The 13,032-nt window shown below is 35.7% G+C and overlaps 1 protein-coding gene across 2 annotated transcripts; it reads right to left on the bottom strand.

The window, feature by feature from the left end:
- Positions 1–6,214: 6,214 nt before the first annotated feature.
- LOC113690816 (polyadenylate-binding protein-interacting protein 9-like) lies at positions 6,215–11,964 on the bottom strand. Of its 2 annotated transcripts, none has more exons than XM_027208889.2 (10): positions 11,337–11,964; positions 9,904–10,014; positions 9,759–9,803; positions 9,531–9,603; positions 9,317–9,429; positions 9,132–9,191; positions 8,887–8,934; positions 8,719–8,787; positions 6,636–6,697; positions 6,215–6,551 (listed from the first exon to the last, which is right to left on the bottom strand). In XM_027208889.2, the coding sequence occupies exons 1-10, from the start codon at positions 11,694–11,696 to the stop codon at positions 6,494–6,496; spliced, it is 999 nt and encodes a 332-aa protein (XP_027064690.1). In that variant the 5' UTR covers positions 11,697–11,964; the 3' UTR covers positions 6,215–6,493. The 2 variants fall into 2 exon arrangements, 1 of the variants encoding a protein (XP_027064690.1); XR_003448488.2 differs by having other exon boundaries at positions 6,436–6,551; positions 8,719–8,804; positions 11,337–11,922.
- Between the last annotated feature and the right edge of the window lie 1,068 nt (positions 11,965–13,032).

Below are 13,032 nucleotides of genomic sequence, written 5' to 3'. Positions count from 1 at the left end.
TCGGTCAAGCGTCAAACCACGATTTTAAGCAAGCAAGATGCCAGGAAGTTACATGGTGATCTTTCGGGTCAAAACCGAAGTCCGAAATTAATTTGCTAAACTAGTTGGGGCTATGTTGAAGCTTAGTCCATATTAATTATGGGAGATTCTATAGTTCTCTTTAAATATCATGCCCTTAGGTTAAGTTTATACGAGAGGAGAAAGTGTAAATGAAGGATTTTGGATTCAAAACAAAAAAAGTAACTTTGATCCTTAAATTGTAATATTTTCAATCATTTAATACCATCATCATTGAGAGATAAAAATTGATAGCCATTTTCCACCGAAAAATGATCTTGTTTTCCGTGAACACATTTTCTTATCACATTTTTACCTCACATACATCAAATCGCTATAGTAATTTTCCAACGAAAAATCCATGGAAAATGCAATCCAAACACAAGTTTTTTTTTCCCATAATGTAATTTCAACAATTAATTATTCAATTATCGACTGTGAAACATTTTTCGATATCCAGAAAGCAAATATTTTGCGTCTATATTGGAAAAGCATATAAGCTCATCTCTACTTATTTTCTCTATTAATTTTTTTGTCAACAAATTATTTTTTTCAAAACTATTTTTGAAAAATTTCAGGCATTAATTCCTTAGGATTTTTACAGCATTGTAGATAACCTACAGCATACCTATAATAAACTACTAATACAAATCACACAGATGAGTTAATTAGGGTTAGATGGAGTTTCACTGTTGATCCTCCTTTCTTTTTTTTTTTTTTTTCATCGTTGATATTCTCTAATAGACGAGAATTAAAAGAATGACTTATTTTAATAATCTTTCATTAGATTAAAAATGCTAAAAAAAATAATTTGTGTATCATTTTGCAATACCAGTTCCAATAGTATAGTTTACCTTTTTTTAATTTGACCATTGCTAAACAACAAAGTAGTTAGAAAAAAAAAAGGGAATTTTCTTTTGACCGCCACCAATTTGTCTTCGCAGCTATCGCTTGTTTTTTACCGTTACTATTATTATTGTTTCCTTAGTCATGAAATAGTACGGCTCTTGGATTTTAAAACTAGGAATAGTTAGAAGCCCAATTTTAATTGAAGACGATGCAAGTTGCGGATAGACCTCATTTTTGACGACTTTAGTCCTCTCTCTCAGGGCACAAAGGTTTTCCGGTCAATGTTTTATCTCCCATCAGCCAAAAAAAAAAAAAAAGGTTTTATATACACTATCTCCATACAAATTTTTTTTATACTAGCAGGATTAGATCATACTATGTAACAAGAATCTAAATTTAAAATTCAAATCATATACACGCGACATAAGTTGTTTGTATTAAAAAAATCGCTACACTGTCAATATATAAAAAGTTCATCGCAAAAACAGATGGCAGTAGATTATAGACACGAAAGAATAGACAATAAGGTGGTCAACAAAATACTATTAAGAAATAGTAGTATTCTGTTTCTGTACGATAATCGAGTGTGTCTTCCTTCAAGAAATGCAGTCATCAATTTTTATTTTTTGTTCACAGTTGTGGAATTTAGCGTCTCAACTTGTTCGGGAATGATAATTTGCGATTGCTTGTATGGTTAGTTCTTCATGTTTATAACTCTACTAAACTTTGAAAAAGATATGAAGTAAACATTAGCGGCCACTAGTATTCAGCCACGCTTTCTTATAACGTGATCAATGATTTCATGTCTAGCGGATTCATTGTTCATCATTCACACCAAATTTCTAGATGTTTGGAAGCTTGAACAATTCATGAGTATAGACGAAGGAACCCCTTCAAATTTTGTTTTTAACAATGACTACAAGTCTACGTAAAATGCCCAAAAATATCTACCATAGAAAGAATGATGTGCATATGTAATGTAAGTAATCCCTCATTTATAGTTCAATGTAGTATGAAGGGTGAAATTCTTCTTTATCTACCCCCCACTCCCTTGTTCCCTCCCTACTCTCCCCGTCTCAACCTGCAGTCCGAGTTTGAATCCCTGGCCACTCGCCTCACGATTAGGGTGAAATTCTCGATGCAGGTAATTCCAAAATGAGCCAAAAAAAAAAGGGGGGGGGGGGGGGGGATTCTGTAACTTGAACTCTTCAAAACTCTAGAGTCAATTTTGTCAATTAAATGATCCAACTCAAGATGTGGCCATAATGTTGGATATTACTCCCACAAAATTAGAGCTAAATCAAATCCCGTTAATCAGTCAAAAATTACTCCTCCTATATGCTCTAAAGCTGCTGAATTTGACTACTTTGGTCAGCATAGAATATGAGTTTTAAAATAAATCATGGCATGAGGGCAATAATTAACTGCATGTGTGTGGGAATATTTTATCTAGACGACCTATTTGTTTACGTTTCTTAAACGGCAATCAAGATTTTGTTTCTAGTTTCTACCTTCCAGCAGCGGACTAAAATGTAACTTCTTATCCAAACGTACTTGAGTTGAGACTGCGCACGTGGTTCAATTTCTCTACTACGCTTCCTGCTAATTTCCCAGAACCAAAATTCCACAAATAAGACGTGGACAGCTTAAACTGGATTACAAAATCACTTCTTGCAGCCCTAACTTAAAAGGAAAAAAACAAGAATTAAACCCCTTTCCCATGCTTGAAAATAGAAAGTTCTGAAGTCTACATCTTGTGCAACGCAACAAGACTTTTTTTTGGGGGGGGGGGGGGGGGGGCAGATGCACGTTTAATTTTGGATAATGGAAAAAACAGAGATACTAGTAGGTTTCTTGAAAGAGGGGTGATCCTTATCTATGTGAACTAGGGGTGTCAATGAGTCGAGTCGAATCGAGTTTCGATTTAATCGAGTCGAGTTTTAACATAATTTGACAAAGCTCGAACTCAAGTTCGAGATCGACAAGTTCAAAATGTCAAGTTTGACGCGAGATTCGATTCGTTTGCAGTCCTAATATGGACCACTCAAGTTATTGCGCAAATGTAGATTGTAGATGAAATAGTAAAAATTGTCAATCTATTTCATTCCTAAAGTAAGAGATGATTTAATTTAGCCTCTTGAAATTGCAATCAAAGCGATTGTGTCCACACCTCTCCATCTCAAATCTTAAACCTTTGATGTAATGATGACTTGCGCTATTAGCAATGAAAATTGTACAGCATTAGGGTTAGAATGGATCAGCTTGTGTCACAAACGTATTTCATGAGAGAAAAACAGAGTCTTCATTGAGGATTACAGACTATCTTATGGGTGACATAAGCTAGTTTTGGCGTAATTTACCAATTCCCAGTTCTAGAAATTGATGTTAGCTTCAAAACAAGCAGTTAAATATTGGAAAACAAAAAGAAATTTCATGTGGATTAATGTAGAAGTTTTGAGACAGTCACACAAATGAGATCCACTCTGACTACAACATATTCGGGCTGAAACATCAGAAAAGGTCGTCCTAATGTATGCGTGGAAGAAACAGTAATACACCAGTTTGTCGTTTATTTTCCTACCAAATTCATGTCCACACTCGTTGCACAAGCCAATAGAGTTGCCTGCTGCCACGGTTTCTTGAAGATCTTTAAAAAAAAAAAAACTTTTATAAATCCCTCCACCCTCAAGAAGGAAATCCACGAAAATTAAAAATTTTAACATAATTAAATTTCATGACGAGGTCCTAAATGACAGTAATTAATCATTTGAAAATCACCACAAAAGCTAGAAGCAGAGAGTCATTTGTCATTCTGCCCTCCCCCTTGCTGGCGGGATTACCATAAGCTTTGAACCAAAACCAAAGCCACGAGTTGAGTTTGGTTATGTTAATCAAGCACTTTCCTCGAATTAATTCAACAAACAACAGCCTCTCTTATTACAGGTTTGATCCATATATAGTGTCTAATTAACTGCTAATTGAGACACCATAGCTAGTATGAACTCAGAAAAAACGATATTAGAAGTGCATGCACCTTACCCTTAGTACAATTAACAAAAAGAAGTGCATGCATGAACCTTCTGAAATTTTGTGGACTTTGCATGTTTAAGAACAACAAGAAGAAATCATGAAGCTGAAAATAGTATAATGGTTGTCAAACAATGGCGTCTCAATACGTGCGAGTGCTATGACCAGCAACGTGCAAACGCATCAATACCATTATACCATTATACCACAAACACAAGGATATCAATGTGTATGGATACATATTTGTAATGACAAACCTTTCTGAAATTTTTTTTGGGGGGGGGGGGGGGGGTTGGTCTGAAATTCAGTTTCTTAGTTTGAATAGGCTCAACTATTAGGAAAGAATTGAAGTTATCCATATTTTTTGAAGAGAAAATGAAAATAAGTGAATCTCATCTACTAATCAATTGAAAGAGATGATGATGTCGCTGCATTTTGTGGCGGATGAATTTCATGTCAATAAATGTTACTCGTAATTGAGAGAAGAGGTTCAATTTTTCTAAAGTCCAACTTAGCTGATAATCCAATTCAGTACTTAAATTTAATGGATTCAAAGTTTAACACGTTTGATAATAAAAAAAATAGAATATCTGAATTAATTAAATGGTATCGAATTTTTTAAACAAAACTTGTTTTAAAAAATAAGCGATAAAGTATTAACTTAAATACAAATATATATACTTCTTCCAAAAGAGAGAGAGACGGTGTGTATTATTGATCAGGTTACGAGTGACTTGAAGAGATATAAAATGGAGAAAAGTTGCACAAGTGGACCTGTGTTCATACACTGGTCAGAAGAAAGCGTTGTTTCTTATGGCATCAAAATGAGTTCTTTATTGCTTGGGGTCCAAGAAGATTAATATGGTCCCCTAACTCTTTTTTAGAGCCAATTGACCACGCGGGCTGTCAACTAAGACCGCTTCATGCATACATCGAAGAAGCCAGCTAATGTGGCCAAATCAAGACGTCTCCATCATTTTTCTGGTTCTTGGTTGCCCTCAAATCCAACAAAAGAATCAAATAAAAAGACCGGAAAAAAAATTAAAATTATATTTAAAATAATTACTGTAACACTTTTTGTGATGTGATGTGCGTGAGATAACAAAAAAAATAGATGAAAAATATACTTATAATGCAGGTCAAATATTATTTAAAATAATTTGCTATCCAAAAACACTTTCAGTATTGAATTTGAAGATGAAAATCTCGTGTGAACAGGTTTTATTACGTTCCATCCACAATCGTTTTCAAGGTTTTGAAAAGTTGGAACTTATTCCTGCGTTGGCGTTTTCATATTTTCAATGCAAAGTTCCACGAAATCTTTAGCTTCATCACCGAAGACGAGGAGCATTTACCTTCTAGAACCGGTTGTTTAGGCAAATGATCGAATCAATAGTTTACAGCTCTCCTTGTTACTACTTTTCTTCTCGAGGACACTCTGTACACAGATAATTCCTACATTAGCTGCTGCAGCACAGCACAATGTAGCACGCAAGATCAAAAGAACTAGGAGCAAACAATAGGAAATGCAATCTCCCTCCTCACGAGTCAAGACTTCTTTTCTTCCTGGCTTCTTCCTCACCCACGCCACGAGCAGGTGCTACCCACCCCTTGTTGTAGAGTCAAAGGGTGCTGATTGACCAGCAGCTTTGTCTCTGAAGCTATAGCTGATTCAAACCGTAGGTGATGACTGACAAGACAGAATACTCGCTCTACAGCCTTTTGGACAAGCCTCTAGAGTTGCTGATCTAAATATGCTCCAACAGGGGAAAGAGCACAATAACTCATCTAAATTGGAACCAAGTAAAGTCCATCACGAGTCAAATACCCCGAGCCTCACCAGTTAGATGACCCATTGGGATGGAAGATGAGGAGCAAAAAGAGCACTACCATACCTTACCACCATCTACTGCTACAGAGTTACAGATCTTTTTTGGACAAAATAAGCTAAAGAGGGTTTTCATGTCCTGATGTCTGGTCTCAAGCACAGGCATTTTACTACAGGAACTGACTAGCTACGGATATCAGCATTCAACAGTTGGTTTATGCAGGACATTAATAGAACCGTCTTCCTAGATAGCGAATGGGTGAATTCGACAGACATTTAACATTTTAAGTTCAACCAGTGGCTTCATATCTACAGAACTTTAATCATTTCTTTTCCACTATGGAAAAAGATCATATGCAGTAGCAAGACACTATGTGGCATCACACAAATAACCAGTATCCTCTAAGGACACAATGGCAAGAAATAAACATGCAAGAATTCTACTCGCAATCATCAAAAATGTGGACTACGCTGTTTCTGTATAATCGCGGAAACAAAATAATCCATCATCCATTCTGGTAAAAGTGCTCAGGATTGCGACAATCCTTAAGACTGATTAAACAGAGTTAAGAGAGATGCTTGATAGCAGGAAAAAAGGTACTATTGCCAGAAAGATGGAAATACAATGAGGAAGGCGTGTTTCACCCCCCCCCCCCCCCTCCATCAGGACAAACTTCTCTTCCAACAAAATTAGCGCTAAAGTCCCTCCCAATCTTTGGTTCCAAAGATCAGCTAGTGCAGAACAGGACGGGGAATGCGGGGCCTAACAGGTGTCTTTGAAGGACTCACCCTACAATGTCAGAATCATATTAACATGCTAAATTTCAAGAACTGAGAATCTTTGGCAATTTTGTCACTCCAATGATAACTTTACCTGATGCGCTGGGACCCCAGTATTTCACCGCAACAGTCCAGCGCCACAATTGCACTCTCAGCCTGCAAATTAAAGAACGCATTACTTTTCCAATGTGCTATATATTTCACCTCTAGTATAGATGTTCTAACTTCATCATCTAGTAACCATCATGATGGTACATGAAAATGATTTCGGAAGGTGATGATAAATGTCATAAGAATCTGCATCAATATGTAGACAAAATCATAATTGGAAAAAAATGACAAAGACAGGCCAACAGAATCAACTTCATTTGTCGGTGCAATAAAAATCCTATTCATAAGCATCTGTCAAGTTAGTCATCTTCCTCTTTAACATTTGTTAGCAGCTGCTTTTCTCTACACCTGACTTGCTAACTTCCATGAACTTCTGACTTGAAAACAAGAACAAATGAATGATGCCTCAAATGCATCTCAGACATTGTGTTTGTCATATCATTGATATATTGGCATTCCCAAAAAGGTTGATAATAGGACAGATTATTTTGAAAGTTTTGGAGTACCTTCAACTCAAGTAACCATACAAAAACTGATTAGTTTCATGCTTTGAATTCCAATTTATCCTACCAAAAAACGTTCCCAAATTTTAACATTGCCTTCAAAAAAAAAAAGACAACCCTATGGTAACTAGTGTTAATTTGTTCTCTTAAAACTATATAACTAACGTCAGTCTGGTATTAAGGAGTAGTGAAACTAACATATATGAATAAGTATTTTCAAAACACAAAACAGGAAAGAACCTGCAGGAAGCCTAAGTATTATCTATCATCTCAACAAAAAATAACATAAAACTGCAGTGAATTTCCCAAATAGCCAAGTGCCTTCCAAGCTTGCCTGCTTGGAAGATCAATGGTTCAATTCTCAGCCTCTCTAATGTATCCATATGTCCCATGCCCACCTCTCTCATCATCGACATAAACAAACAAATAAACAAATAAATAGAATATAACTGGTGGAATAATTGCAAAGTTTCTTCTGTAGAATATAACTGGTGGAATAATTGCATCATAAACCATAAAAAGACCCTGAAAACTATCAAACATGGTTTAGTAAACAAGCTTCAAGTTGAGGACCCAAAATTTCACTTTGCACACCCTCTTACACTGTCCAGTCACATATACTTAAGCACTCGTACAGTCACATATACTTAAGCACAGTTAAAGAAATACAAAATGCAGAAATTAACGGTATAAACAAGAATTAATCACTTGAAGAGAGTCTTATTGTTCCAAAAGAATTAGCATCTCTTGTTGTTGTTCATAGTTAACAGTGTAGTGCAAGTCACTCAAAATGAGAAATTTGATCAGAAGGCAGTTCCATAAAGAAGCTAGAAAGATATCAACTCAAGAATTTGTATTCTTCAACCCAAACATAAATCTGAAGAGGAAGGGGAAAATCCTTAATAAGGTGGCAAAGTGATAAATGTTCCCCTCCACATCCTCAGCCTTTCAAGGGGATGGGGAAATAAGGAGAACAATCTGACTGTACATGTAATGCACTATATTTGCGCAACATGAGCTCATGAAGTATGAAATTCCAACTCACACCAGCTCAATGAACATAATACTTGGCCATCTGTCAACTTAGATGTTAAAACATTCCTTGAAACATACCAAAGTCTAAAAAAAGGAGATTGCTATGCACATTTGTGAAAAAAAAAAAGAGCTAATAAAAGTGGTATGAAAAATAATACATCAGAATAGAGCTTGCACAACAGAAAACAAGTAAAATAAATTGTTCTAATGGTCAGTGACTTCGTTAGGTGAAAGACATGGAAAGAATGAGGTATTATCATAAAGCAAAATCTACAGTTGTCTGAGTGACAGATTCAAGCATGTACAAGCCAGGTTCGCACCAATGATCTTCCACATTTCATCATCTCACTTTGCCAAAACCCAGTTATACAAATTGAAGCATGTAGAAAAGATGCAAAAGTATAAAGGATGGATAGTGATCTATTTACATTAGCAGAAACAGAAAAGTGAGGAAACAAATCCAATGTTCCATTCACAATTCCCTTCTTTCGTAATTTTTAGGTAAAAAAATGGTACATCAAAACATACCATAGAAAACTCAACAAAAGCAATGCGAGTTGAGTGCACATGGTCTCCCAAAAGCCTCAGGCGAGAAACCTGTAACAAAATAACTTCTAAGGTCAATGAAGAGGATCCCTTCGTTGATAACTTCAAAACAACCATAATACAGGAGGAAGTGCTTTGCATCTTACTGACCTCACCGCATCTAGTTTCAAAGAAGTTCTTGACATCAGCTTGAGACACCTGTACAGGACAAACTTCATTAATCCTTCATCAAAGACAAATAAAACAATCAGGTCATACAGATGCAACAACTTCGCAAGCTAGACAGTGCAATCTGCAATAAGCCATGCATGATAAAGGACACTTATGAAAATACATGAATTAGTAATATCACATCAAGATTTATAATATCCCGGTACAAGGAATTGAAGATATACCTTTTTATCAATATTTGTACAGTAAACTGTCCTAGCACACATTTCGCGTTCATCCTCCGACTATACAGAAAGAATCCATAAAGTCAAAGGAAGTCAAAGTCACAATTTGAATACACTTTGAGTAAATCATATTGCAAAAAGGTACTCGTACTAGCAACAGCAAATGCTAAAGATTTTGTTCATACCCTTGGAAGAAATGTAGGATTCACTGGAAGGATAGCAGTTTTTGAAGGTAACACCTTAACTGGAGAAAATCCTAACATCGTCCCACAAAGGTTAAGAGCTGCTCGAGCAGAGTCTGTTGAAGTTAAATCCATATAACATGTCAGAGGTATAAAGTTAAACAAATGCGTGGGCAGCTATATTGACAAACAAATATTGATGAAACAACATTCTTACATTCATCAGAAAACTCAACGAAAGCAAAGCGAAGGCGGGAGTGAGGATCACCACAAACTCGACAATCAACAACCTGCAAGACAAAAAGGATACCCAAACAAAGAAAAAACATAAGCATATAACACCCAAGTCAATTTTAACTTATACAGTCTCATTTTTTGTTAAATTTTAGTTAACGTCCAAGATTGCACCATTAATGCCAACAATTGAAATAAGCCAGTAACTTACTTGGCCATAACCACTAAACAAGGCAGCAAGTTGCTCTTCAGTGATCTAATTTAAAGAAGTTAAGAACCACATCAGCACATATTTTGGACAATATAAAAGTCAAAGAAATGACAGTTAAACTAAATAGCCTTCCATCATTTCCTACATTGTGATCAATGTCTGAAACATAGACAGTTCGCCTGATGCTATCTTCTCTTTGGGCTCTAAAAGCCCTACCATTAAATCGCCTCCGGCCCTGACTGTAGTTATTTCTTCTCTGCAAACACAAAGATTGTATGGTGAGAATATTGAACTCTTATCTAGGTACAAGGAGAGTGAATCAAGATAATAAGATCAAATCCATAACAACTTTAGCATTTTTAAGCAGTGAACACATTTAAAATAGAAAAATGACAAGCGAAAGCAGAAACACATCAAGGCTAATAATATACAAGAATATCAATACGGACAATGATCTCGATGACCATCACAACCGAACACAAACAGATTCTTGCTTCTGCAGTATTCTTTGACGAGATAAAGGAAGTCAATCAGCAGAAAATATCAAAAGAAAAAGAACCGAGGTTTTAAGCATAGTTAATGTTTAAACAAACACTGCTCATAAAGCTGGCAATTATCACCAAGACGATAACCAATCTAAGGCAACAGACATACTGACGGCATAAACCTATGTGCATTAGATAACTAAAGCCACATCAAACTGTTACAACATAACACATAGGTGGATGCAAATGAAAGAACTTCGAAGACCGTCCAACAAGAACAACTTGCAAAGCAGAATATCTAGCATATGTGAGTTAATATAAACTTAATCTTGGTGGTCAACCTACAGTCTAACTTGAACAAATTCAAATGTTAATTGTCAAACTTCAGAAACCAACAACCCTGTGTCAAGCCTAGTTTAGCAACAAAACAGGGGAAAGATCACCAAAACCAATATATATCCACCTATAAAGTACCAAAAATGGATAGCACACAAACATAAATACTAACTAAGATACCATTTATCATAGACCAAGTTTAGAAATTCATATCTTGTGTTGAAAAAGTCGACAGGTAAAAGTTAAGCATTCACTCTGCATCAAGTAATGTTACCAAATGAATGCAGACTACAAGCCAAACATTAACTTCACTCCAAAACCGCATTTCCATAGAGAAATCCCAAAAAAATTATTCCTTACAAAGCATTTACATAATCTAATTCCGAACTGATTGAATGTTAATCTTCCAACTTCTCCTGCATGCCTTTTTAGTACTCTAGTTCAAATCACGCATGGAGTAACATTCTGATGATATGCTGTCTACTTATAGATAGGTTAAAACCCCAATGCATGATGCTTCAACAACCAATATAACTCAGGGTAGGGCTACAGAAAGTATAGAACTTGCCCATAAGAAATCACAACTGCAGTGTCAGTTTCACAACTAGAATGATACTGAAATTTGCGGATAAAAATATCGGGGCAAAAATTAGATTCACAAGCATCCCAAAAAAACCATAAAAGACAAGCAATAAAATTGATAAAATCAACAAGCCAAAAGAAAAATTAAACAACAAACAGAAAATTGAATTTATACCCTTCGATTGTTGGGGAAACCATCATTGCCCCAATTCATATTAGCTGGCACAAAATTAGTCACTCCCATTTGATCACGGTAATATGAAGAAGGAAAAAATTCCTTGGCCAGTGGATTCAACTTCAGTTTCTTCAACATATCAACTATATCTTGCATTTGGAGTTCTGATTTTGAATTCGAATTATTGGAACTCGAATCAGACTCCTTGGCACCATTAGTTAAAGGAGCAGATATATCATTCATTCTGGAATTAGAATCAACATTATTTTTTGAAGCAGCAGTTGTTTCATCTGGCTGAACAGCAACAGGAGGGACCTCCACCACCGCTGTCTCACCAGAAACTTCTGTCCCAGCAGCCATGGAAGCAGAACCTCCTAAAATAAATAACCCCAAAACACCCAAAAAAGGAAAAACCAGAAAATTACTCTAATTTTCTCAACAGAACCCAAGAATTCCAATCAGAAATAAAGTTCCTATCTTTATCCTCCTCCTCCTCACTAAAAAACCCAATCTTTATATCTCTCTCTTATATATAAGAGATCAATCAAGAAAGGGTTTTTCAGATTTGGGTGATCTTAATAAATAAAATAAAAAAAAATCTTGGTGAGATTTTCGGTGCAGATGCCTACAAAGCCAATAAATAGAAACCCATTTGGGGAAAATGGTCAGAAATGGAAGGAAAACAACAAAAGGAATTACAGGAATAGCAAAAAAAAGGGAATTTTAATTAAAGGGTTTTTATATATAACAAATGTGATCACAGGTGGAAGTGGTTTTAGGTGATGGTTTGTAAATGTATTAACAGGTGGCTTTGGCTTTTCTCTACCCTGTGTACTTTTGGTGAGAGAGAAAGAAAAGAAGGACGGGAGAGAGGCTGAGGGGGCTACAAGTACCCAATTTGCAGTCTACTACTATATGAATAATATCACTGTGCGAGTGTGTGTCAATATATTGTGCAGAGAGAGACGGGATGGGGGGTTGAATTTAAGAGCGTATTAAAGTGAGTGATGAGGGACGTTAAAAATGGGGGAAGAAAGAGAGAAGAGAAGAGAGTGCTAACGTAAGATGACACCAGCCTTCTGCCTGGCTTTTGTTACTTTCTGAGTAACATTGGATATGGGTTTTCATATATCATCGTAACTGCCTCTTTCTGGGGTTTGTTGGGATTGTAATTTTATTATCTTTTCATTTTTCTTTTTGCGTGATTTATCTCCTCACTCATTGCTTTTCTTTTTGTTTTTTTTCTTTTGGTTTTTGCCGATGTTATCTCTAGATTCTGCTACTAGTACGTTTTGTAGTGATGGTTGAAATAGAGGAAGGTGAGTTGCATCAAACATACGGCATTTACATTTGCGTCACATCCACTCTGTAACTGGAAAAAATGCAATGCAGTTAAATCTTTGAAACTTTTACATAAGTGACTATTATGTTTTCTTTTGACAGGTAAAATGAAGCTAACATATGATGGTTTTCTCTTGACGGGGAAAGTGAGAAGGTAATTCCATGATACATAACATTTATGCCATATCACTGTCTCATTGAAAAGACTGCAACGCAGCTAAAATTTTGAGATTTTTATATAAGTGACTATCGTGCAGGATATATTCAGCAATTTCATTATTAAAGTTCTTGTTTTATCCAAAAAAAAAATTAATTATTAGTATAAAGGTAACTATGCCAAATCAACACAAATCAA

This window comes from Coffea arabica, chromosome 5c (genome assembly GCF_036785885.1).
Source record: "Coffea arabica cultivar ET-39 chromosome 5c, Coffea Arabica ET-39 HiFi, whole genome shotgun sequence".
Lineage (NCBI taxonomy): Eukaryota > Viridiplantae > Streptophyta > Magnoliopsida > Gentianales > Rubiaceae > Coffea > Coffea arabica.
This window is presented reverse-complemented; position numbering and strand designations above follow the sequence as displayed.